At 44.6% G+C, this 26,758-nt stretch overlaps 1 protein-coding gene across 42 annotated transcripts in view; it reads left to right on the top strand.

Annotated features, from left to right (window-relative positions):
• Window positions 1-26,758, top strand: part of CAMTA1 (calmodulin binding transcription activator 1) — an 850,910-nt gene that overhangs the window by 259,987 nt on the left and 564,165 nt on the right. For all 42 annotated transcript variants that reach the window (XM_070261026.1, XM_070261005.1, XM_070261025.1 and 39 more), the window contains one exon: window positions 18,934-19,001. In XM_070261026.1, the coding sequence (XP_070117127.1) occupies window positions 18,934-19,001 (68 nt within the window). The remainder of the gene's footprint in view (window positions 1-18,933; window positions 19,002-26,758) is intronic.

The raw sequence follows: 26,758 nt of genomic DNA, 5'->3' as shown, positions 1-26,758 counted from the left end.
AGCAAAAGACTCTGAGAACAACATCCAGAGAAGTAGAGCGGGGAGTGTTAGAGGCTGAGTGAAGTGTTTCAATAAGGAGGGAGCGATAGCAAAAGACGCCAAAGGACAAGTAAAATAAAGACTAAGATTTTGCCGTTGGCTTTGGCAATGTGGAAGCCATTGATGACCGTGACAAGAGCTATCTTGATGGAATTCTGGGAGTAAAAACCTGATAAGAATGGCTTAAGAAAAGGTGAGAGGAGAGAATTGGTGGCAGTAAGTATACACACTCTTTAAATGAAGTTTACTCTGAAGGGGAGCATAAAGATAGACTTATAAAGTTACTTAACTTTTTAAATTCTCAGTTTCCTGATCTGTAAAATGGGACAATGACAACACCTACATCGTAGGGCTATTGGGAAGTAAATGAGATGTTGCTGAAAACTCAGTGCTTGGCACATAGTAAGGACTTACAAACGTTTGCCCGCACTGTTACTGGTCCGTCGTGACTCAGGTGTGGGCAGGAGGATCTGAGCTAGTACGTCTGGATCCTGGCTTGTTTAAGGTAATATGTTACTCTGCCCTCCTGGGGTTGGAAGTAAATAAAAAGTCTGAAGGAATTCCCCATTTTCAGCAGTTGTGAGATGTCATAGAAAGATCAGAAAGTCAGAAACACCATATTCCTAAGTGGTTGGCTCATCTCTATGACTATGCAAATGGAACATGTTGCTCTCCTCATTCCTACATTCAGTTTTATGCCTGCTTCGCAAAGTGGTGCATTTCAAGACGAAAGCCGTTTTGACTTTGAGTTAGAGTCTTTGAAGTATAAGGTTTTTTTTTTTTTTTTTCTGATTGTAAAAACACATTCTAATTGTACAAAAAATTGAAAAGTTGAAGAAAATGTACAAAAGAGAAATATATCTAAGGCCTCACACCCAAATCAACTACTGTTAACATTTTAGTAAATTTTCTTCTAATATTTTGAGGAGCTCTTGTAAAACACATTTGAGATTGTTATACTATTTATAAGTTTAAAACATATTTGATATCGTATTCTGTTAAACAGCTTTACCTCTTGGTTTTCCTCCTTAACATGCGTTATAAGCATTAAATTCTCACGAACATTTATAATGACTGTGCAATATGGAAACTTTGAGTTTGCCACTACGCTTATATTAAAGTAAAATGATAAGAACAGTTAACCCTTGTGTTACACTGACTGAGTTCCAGGCTCTGTTTTAAGTCCTTTACATAGATTAACTCACTTAATCCTCATTACCACCTTCTGACACAGGAACAATCATTATTCCCAGTTTATGGGTAAAGCCTTTAAAGCTGAGTTAAAGCCCTGCACTGAGTGTGAGGACCAAAGGATGAGGGCACTGCCACCCACTTAACATCAGAGTCGCTTGGGTTTGGTGTGCAACTACCTTCTTGAAACCCTGCAGTGTTGGGACTAGAGGTGGAGACATGCCTCCTACTTCAACTTTTCAGGAGAAATCCTAACAATTTTGGTAACTGTGATGCTGTAAAAACAACAAAAGTCTCTTCCATCCCTCCCCTCACAATCTCTGAGTGGTTGTAACCCTCTAGTTGTTTGTTTCTCTTGATTTGCATCCTGTATTCTCTCCTACCACTGCCTCTTAGTTGAAACTTTGGTCAGAATTCCTGGAGACAGGAGTCTTCAGTGTTCAAGGATGGAAAGAGACAACTGTACCCTAAGGCAGTGATTTTCTAATACTTTGTCCTTGGCATCCAGAAATACATTTCATGTGATGACCCAGAACACGCATATGTATATGTGATGTGTATATCTATGATGAAATATCTGAACAGAAGTTTCAAGAAACAGTATTTTACCTGTGGTGCACTCTGATATTTTCTACTCCGCTCTACTCACTGCATCCCATCCCAGTCAAGCCCATTCCATTCCATTAAAAAATACCAATTTCCACCCTAGATTGATTTCGGGACTCATTATTGGGTTAATGGGTTACAACATGCAGTAAGAAATTGCTGCCTTGGAATGCAAGGTTGGTTCAGGACCAAGGACAGCCCCACCCTCCTCCCCAGTCCTACCCCTGCTGTCACATTTTGGTTTCTTACTCTGACTCCTTCAGCCTGTGTTGACCTGGCCCTTCCTGGACTTCCCACGACCCACTTTGGATCTTAGTGGTCTTAGAGTCTCATGTCACTTTCTAATTTAGGTGCCTAGTCTTCCAAGACCATAAGCTTCCTGAAGAGAAGGCCTAGGTCTTCTCCATGGCTTGTATTCCCCATAATGCTTGACCCAGATCCCCAAGGAATTAATGGAGCTCAACAGATGAGGATAAGAACATTGCATCAGGGGGCTGGCCCCGTGGCCTAGTGGTTAAGTTCGGTATGCTCCACTTCAGAGACCCAGGTTTGTGGGTTCGGATGCTGGGCGCAGATCTACACCATTTGTCAGCTATGCTGTGGTGGCAACCCACATATAAAATAGAGGAAGACTGGCACAGATGTTAGCTCAGAGTGAATCTTCCTCAAGCAAAAAGAGGAAGATTGGCAATGGATGTTTGCTCAGGGTGAATCTTCCTCAGCAAAAAAAAAAAAAAAAAAAAGAATATTGCATCAAGGCTGCTCCCCTGGGGGTGCATCTGGCTGCAGATCCACTGGGATTCACTTTGTAGACTGTCATTACACTGGACAAGGAGGGCCTCTTTTACTGGAATCTCTTTCTTTTTTACATGACCAGGAAAAAAAGACCAATTCAGTCTTCCTCCTATTGATATTGCCCTATTGTGACCCTTGAAAAGCAACCTCCTTTTTTATAAAGGTTTTGACATGTGCGTCATCACATCACAAGGTTCTCAGGAAGATATATTTGATTGACTGTGTATTTTACCCTGCAGCTCATGCTGCTCTTCAGATGACAGAATATGATGCTTTTGGGCTCCTTATCTTGCATCTTAGTGCTTGATGTTATCAAGAAGAAAGAGAAGAGGAGGATCTCTTTTTGCCTCTTAATGCAATCTGAGATTCTGAGGATGGGGCCCACCAGGCCAAAGGGAAGACTGATATATACTTAGTAACGGTCAGTTTTTTGGTGCATTTACCGTTCATAGTTTAATTAAGGCCTCAGACGGACCTACGCTTGTGTCTTTGGGAATAGGGCATCTGCGTGATTGATCAATAACATCTGAGGCTTGGAACCTGTCCTGTTTTGCTTTCCCAAAGGGATTCCTGCTGAAGCAATATAGGAGTAGGCCTTTTGAGTTGTGTGTCAGCTAGGAGGCTGTGTGCATGCATATGTTGGGTCCTCTGAGACCAAACTCAACTGCTCTTCAAAGCAGGGTAGAACAATTACCTCTAGAAAATTCATGAATTCTTCTCCTGTCTACTCTTCAATTCCAAAAGCTCAAAGCTGGGGTGCTTGCTTGCCATGTGGGATTCATGATCACAGGTGTTCACAAATGGAGGTGGTGGCTAAGCTTAACTTCCCTTATGAAGGCGGGTTATGAAATCCAAACACTATTGAAATCCAAACACCTTTCATCTATTAATGGCCACTAGTGGCCTATAATGAAGTCACACTCTGTTAGCTACACAATTAACTTGTTTGTTTGAAGTGTGAATTAAGGATTTGAGGCATTTGCTAATTAATCTTACTTGCTCCCTACTTTAGCTGAAATCCCTGTATATTCTGAATTCAGGCAGTTCTGGAATTTAAGGAAAGATATTTGTTGATTCTATTTTCTTCCTACATGAAATCAGCTTCTGTTTCACTTTGCACAGATGGAAAAAAGTAGGCTCTCAAGCCTTCCTTTCCCAGTGCATTCTTCCTTAATTTTGTCCTTAGTTTTGTAGCTTGTGGGAAGTGCCTGCTCCTTGCTGCAGTTCTAATGGCTCTCTCAGCTGGAGTGTTGTACCCCATCCATGGGAGCAGAGGTGAGCGCTGGAGTCTCCCCCTGTGCCAGCCTCCTTTGATTCTCTCTTTGTTCATGCCTCTTCTATGGAACGAGTTTCTTTTGTAGATAATGGGATTCCATTATGGGGTGTTAGGGCTGCTCTGGAGCTGTCGGCTGTGAGGAAAGATAGGAGGTTTTGATCAATGGTTTCTGCTTGTATCTTGGACGTGTTAATTTTAAGATGGCTTGCTTCTGTTTTTATTAGTTTTATTGGATTTGGAGGAGAGGAGGGATTAGGATGAGTGTTGGTGTTTGTTCTGCAAGGAAACTTAGTTGTTCCGAGTCAGGTAGCTCTGCTTTGCTTGGAGGCAGGAAGGGCCTGGAGCACGGCAAAATGCCCACTTCTCCTGTGTCCCTATAGGCACCAGAGCCATCATCTGCTACCTTCAAAGACTTTTCTGACCTCCTTGAATGATTTAAGACTCATTTCCAAAAGGCTTTATTGGTTAATGTGTTAGATCAGAGGTGGAGCTTTTTAGCATCGGGGGGGGGGGTGTGTGTGTGTGTGTGCTTATCTATTGGTAAGAAAAGAATACACACATACACACACACACACACTTTAATATAAATTCCTGATTTATTTAGCCAGGGATTCAGAATTTATCTTGAAGGAAGGTGGCTATACAAAGACTGAGTAGATGCAGGATATTTTTACATATCTTGTCCCTTGTCCCTAGTTCTTAATGGAAGTTGGCAGTGCATGGCTGTCAGTGACACTTTCTGTGCAGATAGAATCCTGCCAAGGTTGAAAAAGAAGCCAGATTCTTGCAACACTACTTCTGTTTTATATTCAGGTTTATATCACCATTCTGGAGGGACTTATAACAACAATCTGTGCTCTTTTAGGCTCTTCTGATTCTTGAACTAAATCTGTCAGATCAGCAAGTCTACATTATCATCCAGGGATAGAGGTGAAGGGTGAGTGGTGTTAAAGCAGTATCAGTATTCAGTTGTCCCTGGACACTATCTCTCTCTCCCACTTTTTGGTATTTGAGAAAGCCTGAATCCCCATGGGCTTCATGGTAGCCTCTCTGGGGAAACAATAGCACCCTCAAAGTGTTAACCCTGTTGCCTTGGGCTGGCTATGTCGTTTATCCAAAGATTGCTGACCTCTCAAAGAATAAAATGAAAATCTTAAAATTCATGGCAAGACATCTGCTGCTATCTATGATGGAGTAACTGGGACCAGATTTGTCCTCTTGCCATCACCAATTATAAAACTGGACAAAAGAGGTGAAATGAATATTTTCAGTTATCATACAATAGTCAAGGTAGGACTGTGGTTCCCAAGAGGAGATTGTGAGTCCTACAATCACTCTATATTTCTTTTTCTTTTTTTTTTAAAGAATGCTTTTTTTTTGATGTGGAAGATTTTCCTGGGCTAACATCTGTTGCCAATCTTCCTCTTTTTTTTCCTCCCCAAAACCCCAGTACATACTTGTACATCCCAGTTGTAAGTCATTGTAGTTCTTCTATGTGGGGTGCCAGCACAGCATGTCTTGAAGGACAGTATGTAGGTCCACACCCATGATCTGAACCTGTGAACCCCAGGCTGCCGAAGTGGAGCATGAAAACTTAACCACTCGGCCATGGGCTGGCCCCTACTCTATATTTCTGCTTGGAGGCATTTCAAGATGGTTTTAGGGAGGTACCCAGGCAGAGTACAGTCATCTTGTTGAGTTGAGGAGACAGAGATCAGAGTTTGGGGAGGTTGAGATGGCCAGAGATCAGAAGGCAGAATATCAGAGAGGAGAGGGCCTTGCAGGCATAGTGCTCTAGAAAGCTGTGTGGGTGCCCTGGAATGTTCTTTTGGATACTAAACTATTGAAGTATAAGATGAAACTCCACGAGCTTGGGCTAAAAGCACCTAGGGGCTTTAAGGTGAAAAACTCCCAGAGCTCATACAGGACTGAGAGGTGTTCAAATTCTGACCGGCCAGGTTGCAGAGTCTTCCTTGAATAAATGGGACATTCAGTCTGGAAGGAGAAAATAATAGCAGGGCTAAAACATTTCTAGAGTAAGAGTACTGTAGACCTACCTTTACAAAGATTAAAAATAAGTCTTGAGAGGATCAGGTTGATCCATAAGTAATTCAGATGCCTTCCAGAGCAAAGCCTAACACTCTTTATTTAAAGATATAATGGCTGACAGTTTTCCAATTTGATGAAAACTATAAACCCAATGACCTAAGAAGCTCAACACACACCAAACAAGAGAAATAGAAAGAAAACCACAGCATGGCACACCGTAATCAAGTTGCATCAAATCAGTGATAAAGAGAAAATCTTAAAATCAACTGGGATGTTGGAGGGGTGAGGGGGAGACACATTACAGAGGACAAAGATAAGAATTTCTGCAGATTTCTCATTAGAACCCATGCAAGCCAGAAGACAATGAAATGAAATCTCCTCTGGTCCGGCCCCGTGGTCAAGTGGTTAAGTTCGTGCGCTCCGCTTCAGTGGCCCAGGGTTTTGCCAGTTCAGATTCTGGCACAGACACGGCACTGCTCATTAGGCCATGTTGAGGCAGCATCCAACATACCACAACTAGAAGGACCCACAACTAAAATATACAACTATGTACTTGGGGGATTTGGGGAGAAAAAGCAGAAAAAAAAAAAGAAGATTGGCTACAGCTCAGATGCCAATCTTTTTTTTTTTTTTTTTTTTAAAAAAGGAAATCTCCTAAGTGCTGAAAGGGAAAAATCCTGTCAGTCTAGAATTCTATATTCAGTGAAATTACCCTTATAAAAATGAGAGTGAAGTAAAGATGTTTTCTAATAGACAGACATGCACACACACACATACATGAGAGAATTTATTGCTTGCAGACCTACAGTATAAGAAATGTTAAAGGAAGTTCATGTGAAGAGGAATGACACCAGATGAATACTTGGAGCTATACAAAACAATAAGGAGTGCTGAAAATGGTAAATATATATGTAAATATAAGATATTCTCCCTCATGTTTAATTTCTTTAAAAGACAATTAATTGTTTACATTACTGCATTGGGAGTCTAGAACATACCCAGAAGTAAAATAAATGACAACAAACAACACTAGGAATGAAAGAAGGAGTAAAATGGAAGTATACTCTTAAGTCCTTACAATATACATAAGTGGTATAATATTATTTGAAGGTAGATTCTGTTGAGTTAAAGATGCATAATGTAAACCCTACAGCAACCACAAATAAAATAGAGGCAAGCCTAATAAGCCAATAGTAGAGATAAAATGGAATACTAAAAAAAAAAAAAAAAAAAAAAAAAGTCAGTTAATCCAATAGAAGGTAATAAAAAGAAGAAAAGGGAACAAAGAACAAACAGAAAACAAATAGCATGATGGTAAACTTAAACTCAACCACATCAATAATTACACTAAATATGAACAGTCTAAACATTCCAATTAAAAAGCAGAGAACTTGGAGTAGACAAAGATTTCTTAGATTGGGCAGGAAAAGAAAAAATGATAAATTGGACTTAAACAAAATTAAAAACTTCTGCTTTTGAAACCTTTAAGAAAATGGAAAAGTAAGCCAGAGACTGGAAGAAAATATTTATATTTCATAAACCTGACGAAGGACTCATATCTAAAATATGAAAAGAACTATTACAATTCAGCAATAAAAAGACAAACAGCCCAATTAAAACTTAGGCAAAAATTAAAACAGACCACCAAAGATGATGTATAAATGGTCAGTAAGCACATGAGAAAATGTTAAATATCCTTAGTTATTAGGGAAAGCAAACTGAAACTGCAGTGAGATAACTGCACAACTCAAATGGCTAAAATTGAAAAGACTGAAAGTGATAAACGTTGTCAAAGTGGAGCAGCTTTAATTCATATACATTCCTGATGGAAATACAAAATAGGGCAACCACTTTGGAAAACAGTGTGGTAGTTTCACATAAAGTTAAACGCATACTTACCATATGACAACCACTTCCATGCCTAGGTTTTTACCAAAGAGAAATGAAAACATACATCCACACAAAGACTTGTAAATGAATGTTAATAATAGTTTATTCACAACAGCCCCAAACTGGAAACAACACAAATGTTCATCAACATCTGAGTGGGTAAACAAATTATGATATGTCCATACAATAGAGTAATACTCTGTGATAAAAAAGATGGATTGCTACTCATACACACAACAACATGGATCAATCTCAAAACATGATCTTGAGTGAATGAAGCCAGACACAAAAAGAGTACATTTTGTATTCTTTCATTTATATAAAATTCTAGAACAGGCAAAACTAATCTTTAGTGACAGAAGGCAAATCAACGGTTGCTTGGCGCTGGAGATACGAGGGAGATTGACTGAAAAGGGGTATGAATGAACTTTTCAATGTGCTGGAAATGTTTCATATCTTGAATATGGTGATAGATACATAATATATTTGCCTGTTAACATTCTTTGGACTGTATATTTAAAATGAGTTGCATCTTACTGTATGTAAATTATACTTCCATGGAGCTGATTAAAAAAGGTTTAATCCAGTAATCTACTGTTTGCCAAGAATCTACATATATTACCTCATATAATACAGTTCTGTTATGCCATATTTCAGGTGAGGAAATGTCAAGTGACTTGCCTCAAACCATGTAGCCAAAGAGAGATGAAGTAACTTTTTTCTTCTCTACAAGAAATGCTTTTTATCTCCCCAAATAGGCACATTAGATCTTCTCACAAATTAAAGTGTAGGACACATATTGTTGCAATACCTTTCGAACTACCATGTGGCTGGCATCTAGGAAACTTGCTCTGGAGTCCTCACTGGGGTAATTTGGATATTTCCCTGAATACATGCTTCTTCTCCTTCAGCCATCTTTGCATTCCCCCTATGCTTTTTCAGCATGTCTTCTAGGAGAATACCGCAGTGAGATTATAAGTAATCTCAGGGCTGTGGACAATTCTTATATCAGTCATGACACAGAAACCATATTGGTTATTTGAACAGAGAAAATTTAAGATAAAGAATTGTTAACTAGTAAAAGGTGGTTGATGACTAATAGGGATAAAAGAGAATTCTAAAAGCAGCTACTACCTCTAGGCTGAGGAAGAGTAGACACAAATAAACCAGGGCCTAGAAGAGTCCCCCCACGCCATAGGCTGAAATTTGGACCTCTTCAGAGAACACGGCCACCACAGGAACACGCTAGCTGCTGGAGGGTGTTGGGTGGACCAGAGCTGCACCCTGCCAGCAGAGGGAGTGTGCCCTGAGGGCGTAGCTGGAGCTCACGGTGCACGGCCCCTGGGCTCTCACTCCGAACAATAAAGATGATAATAATAATAGTGATAGAGAACAGAAATCAGAAGGGAGATGTCTTCCTGCCACTATCATCTTGCAGGATCATTGCTCTCTATTGATAAAGCTTAACATTCTGCCAAGCTGGCACAGGAGAAATATTTAAAAGGCCCATCTCCAGTGTCACAAAGCAAGACAATTAAGGGTAAAATCAGAGCCAAAAGATAATAAATTGACAACTGGCATGATATTGGGGCAATCTTGGGTCCAGATTAATCAGCAAGTGTCGTTGTATGAAGGTGCAATGAGTGTTCTGGTTAACATGTCCCTCTTCTAACATCTGTTGCTCTAAATGTATTGCTTTCTGGATCACCTATAAGACTCATGGTCTTACAATCCACTCAGCCCAATGCCAGAAACACCAGACTGGGAACCCCAAAGTCATGTGCCTACAAAGTCCAAACAGTATTGTGAGTGAAGAAAGCCAGCCAGGGGGTATGGTGGCCATAGAGAGCTCTTGCCCATCCAAAGGGGCGGTGCTCCTCAGCTCCAACCCGTGGATACTCTGCAGGAACGTGGGTGAGAGTTGTCAGACCTTCTTACTTTTCAAGAGAAGCTGGAAATCTCCACCTCCCAATCTTTAAATGTTGACAAATAAACCAAATGGGCACAAATGGTGTGTGCACCAAGCAACACATCTTTAGGTCGATTCAGCCCCTCGGCGTCCTTTGTTTTGCAGGTATCCTCACTGCCTCACTCTCCCTCATTTTCTCCAGCCAATTGGTTTTCAAGCCCCATTTCTTTCACTTTCGAAAAAATTCAACTTTGTTCCACTTTTCCCAATCCGACTGTCATAGTTCAGGATCTTGTCCTCTCGTTCCTGGGCCATAATCATAGTCCCCTCTCTGCCATGGCACTATCAAAGTAATGTTCCTAAAGCACAGCTCTTTTTGTGTCTCCCCTCTGCTTAAAAGCTTTCGGTGACTCCCCCGGCTCTAGTGGATAGAACTCCATTTGCCTGGCATTTTAATTCTGCCACGGTTTGGCACCTCCCTACCCTTTTGAGCATTGGGTTCTTGCATTCTCCTGCCCTGCAGGCTCGAATTACCTCATATCACTCAAAGTTCCCCCAGTGCATTTGCTTTTCCTGCTGTCCTGCCTTTGCACAGGCTGTTTCCATTCCCTAATGCCTTTACCATTTGTCAGCCTGGCAACCTCCTACTCATTCTTCAAGACCCAGTTTAAATGTTAGCTCGTTGGTGAAACCTTCGCTTCTCTTCTCAGAACGAACACATTATTCGTGCTGCTAATTTAGCACTCATTGTCTGTTTTGCAGTTGACACAATAGCCCTGGATCCTGCAGCCCCATCTGTCTTCCCAGCTGTATTCCCAGGACCATTACTCATATGTCTTTGCGTCATTAGGGCCTTGCGTAGTGCCTGGCATATAGGCCAGACTATAGGTGCTCAATAATTCATTGAATGATTGAACCAATGAGTGGATAATGAAATGAATGAAAGACTGGATGAATTGCTTCTTCACTGAATCTTTCTTTGAATGTTTTTATGATGGCTCATTGTTTCTGCTCTGATTGGCACTTTGATGATCATAAGAATGCTTTACTACGTCTAAATAACAGACAGCCAAATGGGCCAGGCTTTATTTCACAAATCTGGGCTGTTAGGAATATATCCTGAATTGCTACCGACCATTTTGTAGAAAGTCCTCCCCATACCCTTGGATCCCTAATCACCACCCTCATAAATTGTCAGAGTAGAGCTATGGTATCCCTTATAGAAATAAAAAAATATAAACCATTATTCTATATGCCAGTTGTTTATAACAAAAGCTAGTCATTTTGAAAGCATGATTTGGGGCATTGGTTTTGACCTGTGGGTGGGGACCCAGCACATCCTGCAGAGGGTGTTGGCTTGGCTGGCCGGGTGCTTGGGAAGTCCATCAGTGGATTGGGGCAGGAATGTATAGAGAGGGGGCATTGCACTATGGGACCTTGAGTTGGAATATTTATCATGGAGGAGGAGACCAACCAGCTTTATGCATGGGGTGCCCTGGAGAGAGGAGGTGAGAGATGCCACTGGGAGGGGGAGTATGGAGTGGCTATTTATTTATTTAAATTAAGGCCAATTGTTTTTTGTAAAGTGCAGTGAGCGAGTAGTGGGTTCTGGGAAAATTTGCTTCCACTGTAAACATGTTGGTTAGAAGTCATTAATATGACATTCACACATCCCTAATAAAGTACATAACACAGAGATCTGGCACCATTGAAATACCCAGAGGACATTAAGTATGAGTCTTAAAACCAAGAGTATTGGAAACAAGATATTTTTACTTCTCGTTTGGGAGTAATATAATTGCATTTTGTGGCTCTAGCAGATGCTGGGGCCAGCTGCTAGGAGAGCCTTGGCTTTTTTCCCCCCCTCAGCTTTGGTCCTTTACAGATAAAACCTTTGTGCAGAAGTCTCATAAAAAACAAACTTTTCAAAATTATCCCTTGGTTGCAAGATCCATTTTTTTGTGTGCAAAATATTTAAGATCTTGTAGACCACAGATATTTTTATTACCTGGCCTCAGGAGAATAAAAACCAAAACATATCTGTTTGGTTGTTTTTGTTCGTTTTTTAATTTAATTTGTCCCAATAAGCGCTAGAGGCCCCTCGAGTCTGACTCTTCCCTCTCCCTGACATTGGACCCACGTCTTGGAGACAGATCAAGGATGGACTGTCCCAGGGAGAGCTGACTGAAGAGGGACCCTTGTCCTTTTTCTGAGGGCTGCTCCAGGGGAACTTGTCGACGGGGAAGCCAATTTGTCTGGGTTGGACTATTCCATGGGGGTGTCTGCAGTGGGTGGCTCCTTCTAGGAGGGAGTGGAGCGGAAGCAGGCTTAGGCTGAGAGATTGAGGTGAATTCAGCCCCTCTGAGAAATCCCATATCTCCTCCCAGACAGATGCAGCTTCCCCCACCCCAGAGGCAGGACATGGCTCCTTCTCTGAGGTGGTCCAATGGGACAGCGAGCCCCTCTCTCAGACGAGGCATCTGCTGCGGCAGCATCTTCATTCACACCCGGGCTCCACGTCAGCTTTGGGAACGCAGAGGGCTTGACTGCAGAAGGCAGATTGTTTTTGCAGTTTCCTGTGACATCTAAATCTAGAGCTGTATTGTCCAATACAGCAGCCTCAGGTGACTGCTGAGCACTGAAATATGGCTACCCCGAATTGAGATGGGCCATAAGTGGAAAACAAGCACTGGCATTTGAAAACCTAGTACGGATAAAGAATGCGAAATAGTTCATGACTACTTTTTTTAAATTAGTGAAATCGTAATATTTTGGATATATTGGGTTAGATTATAAAATATTTAACAAAATATATTACTGAAATTAAGTCCTTCTGTTTCTCTTTGCTTTAAAAAAATGTAGCTTCTAGAAATTTTTTAAAATCACGCCTGTGGCTTGCACTTGGGGCTCACGCTATATTTCTATTGGACAGCACTGCTGTGGCGCTGATGGACTGGCAGGTGCTGCCTTTCTGAATGTAGAGTGCACTGCAGAGCATTTCTGTAGAGCCTCTGCACACAGGGCATTGAGCCTGCATGGCAACTGCACCTTTATCTGTCCATCCCATAACCCCTCACCTTGAAGCAAGAGTTGGCTCAGACGTGGGCTCTTCCTGTTTGCATCCTTTAGAGGAGGACTTTGCATTCTGTCATTCAGCCTCTACCATGTCAACAGTCATCTTCGGATACAAGAACCAATCAGGGTTCTGCAGTGATATAGGAACTGAGACTCAGATCCACCCTGGACCCCGCGAAACTACATAGGGAGAACCACCATGCACATAAACACTAGCAACAGAAGGCACTGTGTGCTAGGAGTCTAGGAATAGTGCAACCATTGCTGAGAAGTTTCCAGAAGCTAGAGTTCACTGTGGACTGAGAAGCAAGGAAGACTCCCTGGAGGAGGTGGGCTATGAACAGGGCCTGGCAGGTTACATGGGCAGTATTGGTGAACAGGGGCTGAGCAGGGAAGAGGCAAGGAGAGCCAGGTTGGCACAATGCATTCTCACCTTCCAGTCCTGGGGGCAGCCTCCATGGACAACCCTGAGCCTCACTCACCCAGAGCTGGCTCACTACCAAGATGGACTTTGCAGTCCTCCATCAGACCCCATCAGCCTGGGGGCAGTCAAACCCAGCCCCACATGGCAATTGGATGGAGAGCAGTTGGCATGCCTTTGGATGGTAGAGATGCATGATGACACAGCGTGTGACGAGGCAATGATGTCAAGCACAGAGCTGTGCTGCCCCTCAGTCTTGCCCACTCTGCCCTTCTCAATGGGGCTTGGTCAGTGCCTTGGGGAGGGGCCCACCTGCCTCCCTGGTCTGCAGGGACTGAACCTGATTCCAGCCAGACCCAAGGGGCCTGTGGGATTCTATTCTAGTCTGTTCCCCGAGCCCTTGCCACACACAGACATCATACCTTGGCGGCAGTTTTTCTGTTTGAACATCTAAAGGACAAACTAAACATTTAAAATCTGCAAGCTGGACAGTCTTTGCTTTGGAGCCTGCAGTGAATTCCTTCATCTTGACAGTCGAGGCATTTCTCTCAGCACTGATGCAGTATTTAGGATCCAGGAAGAGAGAGATACTATGGGAGCCAGGGAGCTGGAGGAGGCTGCGGGCACGTGGGCATGGCCTGTAGGATGCAGGGTCAACTTTGTAAGCAGGTAAGGCCGGCATTTTCTTCATCCCAATGCCACACCTCGCTGGATGTCTACACTTGTTCTTGTCTTTTTTTATTGTGATAAAATATACATAACACAAAATTTACCATTAGGGGCATTTAGTATATTTACAATATTGTGTAACCTTCACCATTGTCTAGTTCCAGACATTTCATTACCCCAAAAGGAAACCCCATACCCATTATCAGTCACTCCCCATTCTCCTCTTCATCCAGCTCCTGGCCACCACCACTCTCCTTTCTGTCTCTATGGATTTGCCTGTTCTGGACATTTCATATCAATCAAATCACACAATACACAGCCTTTTGTGTCTAGCTTCTTTCACTCAGCATGTTTTCAGGCTTCATCCATGTTGTAGCGTATATCAGAACGCTACTTCTTTTTATGGCTGAATAATCTACTATTGTGTGGCTAGACCACATTTTTATCCATCTATCTGTTGAGGGACACTTGGCGTGCTTCCACCTTTTGGGGATTGTGAATAATGCTGCTGTGGACATTTGAGTACATGATTTTGTTTGAGTCCCTGTTTTCACTTCTTTGGGGCATTCTCTCTTCTTATTTGAACATCTTACGAATTTCCTGGGTCAGGTTTGCGTTTGAGAGACAATAAGTAAGTGGGGAGAGATCATGCATGTGCTGGGAATCGAGCCCTGGGGCCCAGCTTGGCTCAGCCCCAAACATGCTGACTTTGAGCAAGTCCCTTCCGTTGTCTGTGCCTCAGTTTTCTGCTCTGTAACAATGAGATGGACTGGGTCTGTGTTTCCATCTGCCTTCCTTAGAGGCCTAGGTTGGTGGAGCTTCAGGGAAGATGGGGGAGGCCAGAGAGTTGGCCTGAAGATCCTTCTTTTCAAAACCTCTTTCCCTCTTCAGCTAGAGCATCTCTCTTTTTGTCTGCCTTGTAAGATATTTTAAGCAAATGTTTCCTGGATATAAGGAATTTTCCCTATCACTGAAGTAGATGATCCCATTAATCATATAAGGGTTTTTGGGTGGAAATGAGCTTGATCCTCCTGGAAGGAGAGAATCCCGCTGGAGGATGCTCAGTCTGGCTCCTCCTGGTTCCCTGAAGAGAGGTGGGACAGCGAAGTGACACTGGGTAAGTAGGGAGGAGGAGGCTCTTAGCCCCTGTTGGGGAAGCATGACTCCACAAGCAGGTTTTCCTTTTCTCCATCTGAGTACATCATGGCTGTTCCTTAAGAAATTTAGAACAGCAGTGGAGAGTGCGGGCTCTGGAACCATTCTGCATGGGCTTGGGTTCTGGTTCTACAGAGACTAGCTGTGTGACCTTGGGTAAGCTGCTTAGCTGCTCCATGCCCTAGTTTCCCCACCTGTAAAATGCACGTGGTTCTTACTTCATAGTTTGCTGTGAAGATTAAGTGAGATGATCCTCCATAAAGTCCTAAAGCAGTACTGGCCTTAGACATCGCTCCACCAGTGTTAGACACCGTGATGGTAACGATGACCCAGGTGATGAAACCTCTCTTTCCCCCAAATTATTTTCCTTCCTACACCAGCTGACTCTCCTTACTCTGAATTTTGATGGTTCTTACTTTTATGTATACTATTTCGAATCTATTATTCTATGTGGTACTTTGGCATGTGCATATTCATCTCCCCAACCAGTACCAAAGCATTGGGAACGCAGAGTCCAACCCATGGTCTACCATCTGATGACAAGGTAGGCAAGACCTAGATAAGAGAAATGGGCTGGGCAGACTGGGAAACATGGGTCTTGGAGTAGACAGGTGACCAGACATGTCCAGTTCAGGTGGGAGCCAGTCAGCAACATGGTGACACTCCCTGGTGGTCGAGTCCAGCTCCAGGTCCAAGCCAACTGGAGTGTGACAGAGGTGGAAGCCTGGGTCTGGGTATTCAGTTTCCTTTGCTCAGAAGGGCTGCTCTTGAGTGTGATAGGTGCTCCACAAAGGGGACTCTGTGTGGGAGGTGTCATTGTTACCTTAGGGGTAGAGAAGGGAGTGGCCAGTGCTCAAAGGTGGTTCATAAATCAGTGTGATTCCCTGGGGCCTCTGCTTGCTTGCACAGCAGCTCATTAGACCTGAGATGATCCTCTGGGTCGGCTACAGAGTTGACTAGACAGTTGACCCTGTAATAGTGCTTGCATTGAATTCTTACACTGACTTGTCTTCATCCCCTACTCGACTGTGAGCTCTTTGAGGGCAGGCTTCCTAGTGGTCTTGTTCACTGACTGGTACATAGCAGGTGCCCCAGAAATGTATGTGGAGTCAATATGGAATGCAATAAGTAGTCCAGGGAGTTTTTCTCTTTGAAGGACAGTAGCAGTAGGGGACCCCTGCCAGGTTGGGGTGAGTGTTGGCTGAGGATGTTCATGAAGGTTTTCTTTGGGTGTCTGGGTCTTTGGAACACTGTGATAAATGTAGAGGTGGCAGGGATGCACTGTGCCCCCATCCTTCTGGGCCAGTAGGGGTCACTTAGCGCTTAGCATGATCCCGGGTAAGGGCATTCCAGTTGGCACAGACTATTCCTCTGGATACCAAGTCTCCTGAAATTCAGGTAGATGAGCTGATACACATAATAAGTGGCTCAGTTTATCCAATTACTGACTCCAGCTACTGTCTGCTCTCAGTGTTTTGTGAAACTAAGTGGACAACCATAGCTAAATGGAAGGATTGACTCCAACTAACTCTGAACAGTCATCGTGATGTTACCATTCATTTTCTGCAAGCGTGGGCATGGGAAGGTGTGAGGGGGTAGAGGGTGGGGATAGATAAAGCGCTGGCAGCTTCTGACCTGGACCATTTTGGTACCTGCTACCTCATCAGGGGCCTCTAGACAGGCGGCTCACACCATGCAGACCTTACAATGATAATAATGGCAGCTGTGGTTGCAGGGCATTGCTATATTCAGTCAGTGTCTTAACAATTGTTGCCTCTCATAACTGCCTCATGAGGTGGCGTTATCTTGGGTTCATAGGAAAGTGAGGTGTAGACAGGTTAAGTAATGTGCTCAAGATCAGGCAGCTCCTAAATGGCAGAGCGGGCCCCCAAGCCAGGTCTGTTTTCTTCCAAAGTGTGTGCTCTTGACCATGATGCGATACCACCTTCCTGCAGTGACTTAGAGCTAATTAACTCATTGGTAAGGGCTTAGCTGGGAACTGCTGCATCTTGCTGCTTTTAAGCTCTTGCTTCAACTATCTTCAGTAATAAACATATACAAACACACACACACTCAGAACACACACACACACACAGACACACATACTCAGTTATATATGCACATTCATTTCTATAATGCCAGCTCTCCCTCCTTCTTGCCCTCTCATCCATCTATCCATCTAACAAACATTTATCAGGTGCTTCCTGTGTGCCTCAGGACACTGTTAGGTCCTGGGCATACATCAGTGATGGCATATTCCTTGCCTTTGAGGAGCTCATGGTCCAGCGGGGGATGCTATTCAAGTAAACAAGCAATTAGAACGCAGAATGATAAATCCTACGCACTGGAGGGAGGTGCCAGGTGCCATGAGAGCACATAGCCAAAGGAGGTGATATCCATGGTGAGACCTTAGGGAAAGCATTTTCTAGGAGAGGAAATAGAATATGAAAAGCCTCAGGGATGAGAGAGAACAATGTTCTGGTTGATCAGCTTCTTATTTTACAATTTCTTTAGCTGCCATAAATGATAGAAACCTGTACAATGAGGCAACATTATTTTTGCCATGGGCTTCTGCTTCCCAGGTTCTTGGTGAAAGGTCCAGGCTTCCGGACAGAAGTTGCTTGGGCTCTGGTTTACAGGTCACTGGCTACCTCGTTTCCGTGATTATGTGAGACCCTGATCTCCACCTGGGTCTGTGGCCTTCATACTGCGTGGCATGGGTGGTAGTTTCTACTTTCACCTGCTCTGCTTACCTGGTTTTGGTGATAGTTTCTTCTTTTTATTCAAGGCCAAGGTTAGCATCTCTGATCACAGGTGTCAAGTCCGTCACGTCTGAGCCCAGAGAAGCCTAATTGCAGAGGAAGGCTGTGAGCCTCTGGGTGGTGGGCTGCTCCATCACAAGGAGCCCTGGAGGAACCCTGGCTGCAGAGCATTGAGACGGAAGCCTCTTCTATGCATTTTTCTGATAGTCAAGGGCAGCAGCTCCATGCTGTATCATCACCAAGATCAAGGAAAATGTGTGCTAGTACAACCTTAATTTAACTTACAATCCCTGCCAATTTCATGTTAGCAGATCCGTTTGGAGCTGGAAGTAATGGGCCATATCATGCCTCAGAGCTGGAGCAATGACTTATGTTGATGTCACCCACTGGCTTTTTATGGAAATTATTAATAAATCAGTAATTCTATCTGCACTGATGTTGTTGTGTTTATAAATATTTAATTTACCTTCAGGTGCCCACATTTTCTCCATCTTTTCCTTAAACTCTGCTGACATTGCGCTTCTTTCTGAAGCACCGCTCAATAGATGAAGTTACCAGTAGTGGGAAAGGTTAACTTCTCTCTCTCTCTCTGGAATATGGCTTTATCTTTTCTTTTCTTTTTAATCTTTGTGTGATTTGGCTCAGGGGGTTGGGAATCAAGCTGAGAGAATGCAACGTCTCTTGTGACAATGATGAAAGATTAGTCCAGCTTCAGAAGAAGACAGACTAAACTTTCCAATTATGACCTTGCATGAGCGGAGACCTGTTGTTGGCATGTGTTTTTCCCTCCTTCAAATTAATGACATTTAGAATCTGAAATGGTGTCTGATGTTTTCTTCCCACAGAGAAATATCTTTGTCCTTGCCACCGACTCATCTTTTGAAACCCATGCTTTGATTATTATTGTATGGCAGGTTGAATGGAAAGGAGTTAAAAAAATCAAAATAGAGAGTCCAAGTCGCATGTTTTTCCAGCAGAGATGAGGTTCCAGCCTTACAAAGAAGAACAGCAGCTGGGAAACAACAAAAACTTTCTTACTTCTTAGGATCCAACGTAAGCTAATTGTTGTTATTATCTTTTTATTCTTCTGTTTCAGGAAATTGCAGCTTATTTAATAACATTTGAGAAACACGAAGAATGGCTAACCACCTCCCCTAAGACAAGGTAATGTGCCAGATCTTGCAGTTTTTCAAATATGTACAGTGAATGGATTGATTTTCATTGATTACCTGATTTGACCAGTCAATTCATGGGCAAGTTGAAAATGCCATGTTGTGCTTGATAGCTTGCGACATTGAGGCCTCATTAACTGACCTAAGACCGTGGAAGTGAACGCAATCAGATGGCTTAAAAACAGCACAGCTGCTGTCATGCAAGTTGGAACTTTTAACCTGATGGCTTAACGCCGGATCCCTCAGCCGAGGGCCTTGAAAGCCTTGGCCGGCAGGAACGTGAAGGGGAGTCTATTTTGGGAAAGTGCCCACCTGCCACCGCTGTTCTCTAGAAACTTATTTTTTAAAGGGGAAACTACCTTAACTGTCCACTTTCATCTCAAAGTGTTTTGCAAACCGAAAATCAAGTTATTCTTCATGGTGCTAAGAAGATCCCCACATCAGAAGCAATGGCTAAGTTTGCAGTTTATTATGCGGTAAACGTTCTTGAACCTACCGGCTGCCACAAACACTGAACTTCTGCCACCACTCGGGAATGGAGGGGATTGATGAAGAGTCAGCCCACTTGTGTTCTGTCAATGCTAGTGATATTATTTTGTGAGGAATGGTAAAGTTGGGATTTAGGGTTTATTTTAAAGACAGCCTTTTCTTTCTTCCCCAGCTCTCAGTTTTTATTTTTGGTATATGTTGTAGAGCTTCGGAAGTATGTGGCCACTCTCTTCCAATTGCCACAGCTTTTCTATTAGTGGTGACAGGGCCAGGTGTTTCTTAGCTTGAGGAGTGTTAGCCGGGAATGTGGTTTACAGGATGACTGGGCTGTGGGTTTGAATTTACGAAGTGGAATGCCCAGTCTGTTTCCCTTTGGATGGAAGCACCAAGTTCTCCAGGTTTGTTACCTGGCACCAGAGAAAGGGGCAAGGATGTGTCCTCTTCCCCCTTGGCCATCAGCTTGACCTGTTCTTTCTGAGCCACATCTACTCATTCTAGAAGATACTTTAAAATATTACTTCTTTAGGCTTAGGTTTTTAATGATTGGCATCTTTTAGATGAGGGCAGAATTTCCATTTTGGAGGAGGTCAGAGGATGTTGGGAAAAGGGAGATTAGTTCCTGAGATTCACACCCCCCAGTTGGGGCTACAGGCTTGGCTCTGATTCACTTACCTTTCAGCCTGAATTCCTCTGCAGGATGCCCACAACTCCTCAGCCTTCTCGGGCCATGAGTTTCTTTTCTGTAAAATCAGATGGGTTATGCCAGTCAGCTTTTGCTATTATGATGCTATGAAAGAAGCTATCTCCAAACTTAGTGACTTACAACAGCACATTTTTATTTCCTGCTCATGTGTCTGTGGCCGGGCTGTGGCTTTGGCTTGGGTTCAGGGCCACTCAACGTGTCTTTTTGTTCTAGGACCTAGGCTGAGGAAGCCCCCATTCTCTGGAATATCTGGTTGCCATGGAAGATGGCAGGGACTTAAAAGCCCAAGGCCATCCATTCAGGCACAATGAAAAGCCCTGCCGGATGTGGCATCACATGTTACTACTGTTCACAAATCCGTTAGCCAAAGCAATTCCTGTGGCCAAGCCAATAAGAATGGGGCAGGAAAGACACTCTTCTGTAGAGTGGGGGTAGACGAGAGGAGTGGCCAGTGAATGGTGACGCAATCTACTACTTGGCGAGCAGAGCTATAGCCCGAACCGTGGAAGGCCTGGCACACATCTCTCCTTTCTTCTGGGGGTGTGTTCTTCCAGGACAGTGATTCCCAAACTTGAATGGTGATCAGAATCAGCTGGAAGCCTTGTTAAAGCACAGATTCTGGGCCCCACCCCCCAGAGTTTCCGATTCAGTATGTCTGGTGTGGGGCCTGAGCATCTGTTATTTCTAACAAGTTCCCAGGTGATGGGATGCAGCCGGTCTGGGACCTCACTTTGAGAACCACTGCCCTAGTTTCTTTGGGGGTAAAGAAGTCTGTCTGATTTCTGCCTCTGCACCATTTCCTGACCCAACAGAGGCTCTCATCTCAAGCAGCTTCCAGCCTCTCAATACGCCTTTCACTCCTCGGTGAAACACTCCTTGAATCTAAGTGGAAGGAAAGAGCTTCTCTGTAGCCAGAGAGTGAGATTCTCTGGAACACGTCCTGTGCCAGACATCTGATCTCAGATATGCAGGCGCGTGCCCTGCTTCCTCGTCCTCTGACTGCAGGACGGGAGAACATTTCAGGGCGGGGATCTTGCCCTGTGTTTCAGCCTTTGGAATGTGGATTTCAGTTGAGAAGTGAATGTCATTCATGGTCATCCTTGACTCACTTGACTTTTTGGAGTATAAATAGAGCCAAGAGACGTCCCATCCCAAGGCAGAAGGGGCGTGCATGGCAGAAAAGAAGGAATGTGGGTTTCAGATATTGACAGATTTGGGTCTGCGCCCTGGCTCTGTCACTCAGTAGCTTTGTGACTTTAAGAGAGTCATTTTAGCCGCTTTAAAAGCTCCACTTTTCCTTCTTCCTGTGGGAAATGGAGTTGTTTTTGATCCTGTGCTCATTGGGTCAGTGTGAGGATTGGATGGAATAATGCTTGTGATCTTGGTGTGCACGCTGTGAGGGTCTGTGTTGATGCACTGGGATGTCACCGCTCCTCTTGTCTGCAAGGGGCAGTCCCTAGGCCTGCTGGAGGCTTTGACTGCAGGGGGGCATCGGCCTTTTTGGAAGGGTTTGGAAGGACCAATTTCTCTCCTAAAGGCAGAGGGTGAAGACAGAACGCTTCCCCTTAGTATTATAATATCCACTCCATGTTTACACTTGAAAGCTTCTTGTCCCAGGAGGAGGAAAAGTTGCTGTGGTTGTTCAAGGACCTTCCTAAATTAGTTGTTGAGTTGAGTTTGGATCCCCTCCTCCCATCTCTTGTATTGAAATTAATTGGTGCAGTTAACTGCTGAGTTCATACAAACCGGCCTCCTGGTATTAAGGAATTAATGACACCAATACTCTGCTGAATGAGAAGGCAATACAGCTTCTGTTTGCCACAGCCGCCGCCGCCACTGCTAATTTCATTTTAGAAAATTAATAAAAATGAATTGCACCACTGACATTTATAGAGTTTCCTAATAAAATGATACATTGTTTGTGCGGAGGAATCCCTATTAAATTAATTGTTGTAATCAGTTCACATATAGATGTTGGTATAGGAGCTGCAGAGGGAGCCACTCCTTGTCTCTGTGGCTTGCTGATGGCTGGGGGTTATAAATATAGCCCTTGCTCAGATACTGCCCTAATTACAGAGAAGGTCCCGGGAGCCCTGCTCACCTGTTTAATAATGAGGTGTGCTACAAGGAGGCTCCCAGGGTTGGGGGCCTTGGAGGCAGCAGCGGCTGAATGCTGAATTTTCAAACAGCCCATATTGTATTATCAGCAACTGGGACCTTCTGGAAATGGCAGTTTGAAAAATCACCCTTCAGGACTTCTTTATTTGGCACTTGCTGTGTGCTCAGCACTATAATAATACCATTTGGAGACCCGGGGGAACTCCACACTCCCTACCCCATCAGGTGAACTTAGAATCTTGGAATTAAGAGCTTCCTCCCTCTGTCTAGAATGTTCTTCCAGCTCCTCCTTCCAGCCTTGTTTTGGGTGTCACTTTCTCTGTGAAGTCTTCCCTGAACACACAATTTAAAATCGCACCCCTCCCATCCAGCCAGACCTCCCTTCCTCTTTTCTTGTTTTATGATTCCACGGATGATGATAAATCTGACACATGAGGTATTTCACTTATTTCTTTCTTTCATTTATTTCTTCATTATCTGACCTCCTCTCCAATTTTTGGTCTGGCTTGTGCATGGGGTGTCCCAGTGCCTAGGGCTGTGCTGGACACATGGTGCGCACTCAATAAATATTAGTGAAGTGAATGAGAGTGCGGAAGAAAACATGAATCTGAGTGTTGTGAAGGAAGAGACTTGGGTTTACCCTTTTTTATTTTTGTCTTGTATATCTCCCCCCAGGATAGCCTAATTGGCCTACTACTGTGCTCTGGAGCACTTCCGTGGGCTGGGCACTGGGCCTTTAAATCCTTTCAGCAGCCCTGCCAGGCAGCCAGATGCAGAGAGGGTACAGGATCTGTCCAAGGGTGCACAGCAAGTGTCAGAACTGGAATTTGAGCCCAGCATTATCCTTGTACAAAGTCCACAGTCTTAGCTTTTATGCTATACCTCCACTGCACATAGTGGGTGTGCAGATTTGAAGGCGGCCCAATAAATAGTGCCACACTATTCCATTCCACCTTCCATCTCTGTGACTTCTGGACCACCTGGGAGACCCAGGTGCCAGGCAAAGCCTCCTTTCGTTGGGAAGCAAGGCTCAGGTTCGTCAGCCAAGTGGGTCCCTGTGCAGCCTTCCTGAATTGGACTTAGCCCCCCAGTTGCGGGCAGTGCAGGAGAACTGCACACTCCCCCGGAGGGTGAAGAGCTGAGCACAAGCAGACAGACTGCAAAATTTTGCAATCCCAGTAATTTGTTTCTCCTCCTATGGGAAACGTGCAGCCTTCTCTGGAAGCTGGGGACACGCAAAGCTCAAGATGGAATTGAAAGCACTTTCTTCCCAGGGATCCTATGTATATGGGTTAGAAGGAGGCTGAAAAATGCTATCAATTATCTAATTAATTAATTCGATTGATATAGATAGCACCTTAACACTGAAGCACTAAAGGTCTAGTAATAGAATTTTCCTATAATGAACACTAAATGCTTCTTGGTCAATAAGCAGTAAAACAGCCAAGTAGAGGGAGGGGTCTGGAAGGAAAGGAGAAGAAGGGGAGACCTGAGTTTCCAGAAGACCCAAGTGACTCTGTGAGAGACCCTGTCCTCCCTCTCCTGGCTCTCTGAACGCCACGGGTCCAGTGCCTCTTCTGCCTGGATCTTTCCCAGCCCGACACCAAGTCTTGGGTCCTCTGCTCCTTCTTACACTGTTCTCCCTCCCAGGACCTCAGCAACTCCAGGGTCTGATATTCACTCTCTGTGGACCATTCCCTGAGTCTGACTTTCCGGGCACCTGGACGTCATATTGTCTTCAACCCATTGTCCCGCCTCTGCCTGCTCCCTCACTCCCACTGTTTCCATTCTCTGACTTCCCTGGTTCTCAGAAGAGCCGCCTCATTTTTAAAGACACCAAAGCCCACACCTGGTTGCCCTTCATGGCTCCTCTTTCTCTTTGTCCCCCCACCTCCCGTTTGGCCCTTACCACCTGCGTCAGGCTTGATTATTGAAACGGCTCCTCCTGCGCTTCCCTCTCCAGCTGGACTCCTTCCCCCCGGTTTTCCTACAGTACTCCTTTTGTTACAGCATTGTTCTACTTGGTAAACCTTAGAGACTTCCTATGAGATAAAGTCTAACCTCTGCCTCAACTGGCCTTTTTCACTATTTTTCTTTGACTCCACACCTCAGAGTACCTGTGACAGTTGGGGGCTGCTTACTGCTCTCCAAATACGCCTCGCATGTCCCCTCCTTCTGCTTTCCCTCGTGGGCCTTTGACCACTCCTCAGATGCCCCATGTCCTGCCCAATCCGCACATCCTTTGCATCTCTCTTCTTCCTGGGAGCCCTCCCCAAACACGCTGAGGCCTCTTCACTGTCGGCTTCCACAGGCCACATGGCAGGCCACACTCTATCGCCAATCGTTTGACAATTTACCCATCAGAAGTCCGTAAGTCTCGCCTCTGCACTGAGATGGGGAGCCCCCCAGGGCCAGGGGTATGCTGGCTCTTTTGTCTCTGAGCAGCTTGGTAGAGAGGAGCTGTGGGGCAGGGCGTGGGCAGAGCAGTCAGTTAGCAGAGCGCAGACCAATAGAGATGGGCCCGGCGTGGTGCCAGAGTGTGGGCAGAGGGCCCACCTAGAAACCAACCTGATCAGGCCCTAGGCTGTGGCTGCTTCTTCCAGCCCCTCTGTAAGTGGCACATGGGAGTGACCTGTTTGCCACCTCCAGGACATCTGCTCCTTGGGACAGTTACAGGACTTTTCTAAGGAAGCCCCTATTCCTGGGAAGGCTGCTCGAGTGACCAGAATAGAATTGCAAAAATCATGTGGAGGTCCCATCTGGATGATCAGAATATTCCCAGAACTAAAAAGGAATGAAGTTCTGACACATGCTACAGCATAGATGAACTCTGAGGACACTATGCTAAGTGAAGTAAGCCAGTCACAAGAGGACAAATACTGTATGAGTCCACTGACGTGAAGTACTAAGAAGAGGAAAATTCAGACAGAGAGTAGAACGGAGGTGCCAGGGGCTGGGGAGGGGGGTGGGAGTTAGTGTTTAATAAGGACAGACTTTCAGTTTGGGGAAGATGAAAAGGTTCTGGAAATGGTTGGTGGTGATGGTTGCACAACAATGTGAATATACCTAATGCCACTGAACGGTACACTGAAAAATGGTTAAAAAGGTAAATTTTATGTTACATATATTTTACAACAACTAAATAAAAGATTCCCAGAGCTGCTTCTGTAGCTCTTTCTGTGTCCACTTGGGCAGAGTTGGGGGCCGGGGATTGGTCCAGTGTGTGTGTGTGTTTAGGGAGTGCTGTTGGGGGAAGAGTTTGGGAGGGCAGCCTTGTACCTAGATCATCTCAGGGATTCTGTTCTTCAGAACTGCAAAAGAAAAAATAAACTAGGTCAGCAATCATTTCAATGTGGTGACCTTTGCATTATGCTGAATTGGGGACCTGCTATCAAATTAACATAACGATGTGTCATGTTACATCCATTTCAGCATTTGCCTAATGCATTGAGCAAATCCTTGACGACATCCAAACTATCATCCCCAACTGAAGAGCAAATGTAGCATGAAGGGAGCTCACTGATGTGGTGTCTGCTCACGAGGAGCCCTGGCTGCCTGGCCCCCCCCGGGAAGGCATCTGCCCTGGGGTCCTGCAGTTTGGATACATTTCCGGATGAGGCAGGGAATTAGCTGTGACCTGGATCCTGATAAAGTGTCTGGTGTCTCGACGGTGGTAGGGAAATCCCTAGCCTCCGTATAGAAGTGGGTCTGTCCCAGATTCTAGTTCATTATCCGGAATCGCAGAATGCAAAGTGTTGAGGCAGGAGGGGACAGCGGAGGCCGCCTCACTGAATCCCCTCCATGCACAGGAAAGGGGCCAGGAGGGGCCCTGGGTGCCCAGGTCCCTGTGTCTGTGGTGCCCCTGGGAGCAGACCCAGGCTGTCTTTAGTTGTCCAGGCTGTGCAGCCTGTACGTGGCTGCCCTTTTTTGCGGTTGGGCAGGGAGAGTTTGTCACACACATGGAGTTCGTGGTCAGAGGACAAGCAAGCCTCCTGTGTCCTCAGCTGATCCCAGTGGCTTGTTGAAATGGCACCGCCAGCCGTGCCAGCTTTCATCACGGCCCTCCTCACTTCTGGGAGTCAGGGGTGCAAGTCCCAGGCTTCCTTCCTGGGAGGAAGCCAAGAGAGGGGAATGGCTGTTTGTGTCTCCTGTCTCCCTGGGTTAGACAGCTGCAGCTTCTGCCTCCTGCCTCCCGCCTCCCGTTTCTTTTACTATTTTTATTTTCATCAAATATATATATACACACGCACACATAGTTTAATAAATGAAATGGTCCTAAAAGGCTTGTAAGAAAAATAGCAGTCCTCTGCCCTACAGCTCAATCCTATTTCCCAGGAGTGGCCCCGTTCAGTTCTTTTAGTTCTGATATTTACCTCTAGATTTCTCAATATGTTTATTCTGCTATTTCTTGATTTGTCAGTTTTAGACGTTATCTTCTG

Source organism: Equus caballus, chromosome 2, assembly GCF_041296265.1.
Source record: "Equus caballus isolate H_3958 breed thoroughbred chromosome 2, TB-T2T, whole genome shotgun sequence".
In the NCBI taxonomy this organism is placed as follows: domain Eukaryota; kingdom Metazoa; phylum Chordata; class Mammalia; order Perissodactyla; family Equidae; genus Equus; species Equus caballus.
This window is presented reverse-complemented; position numbering and strand designations above follow the sequence as displayed.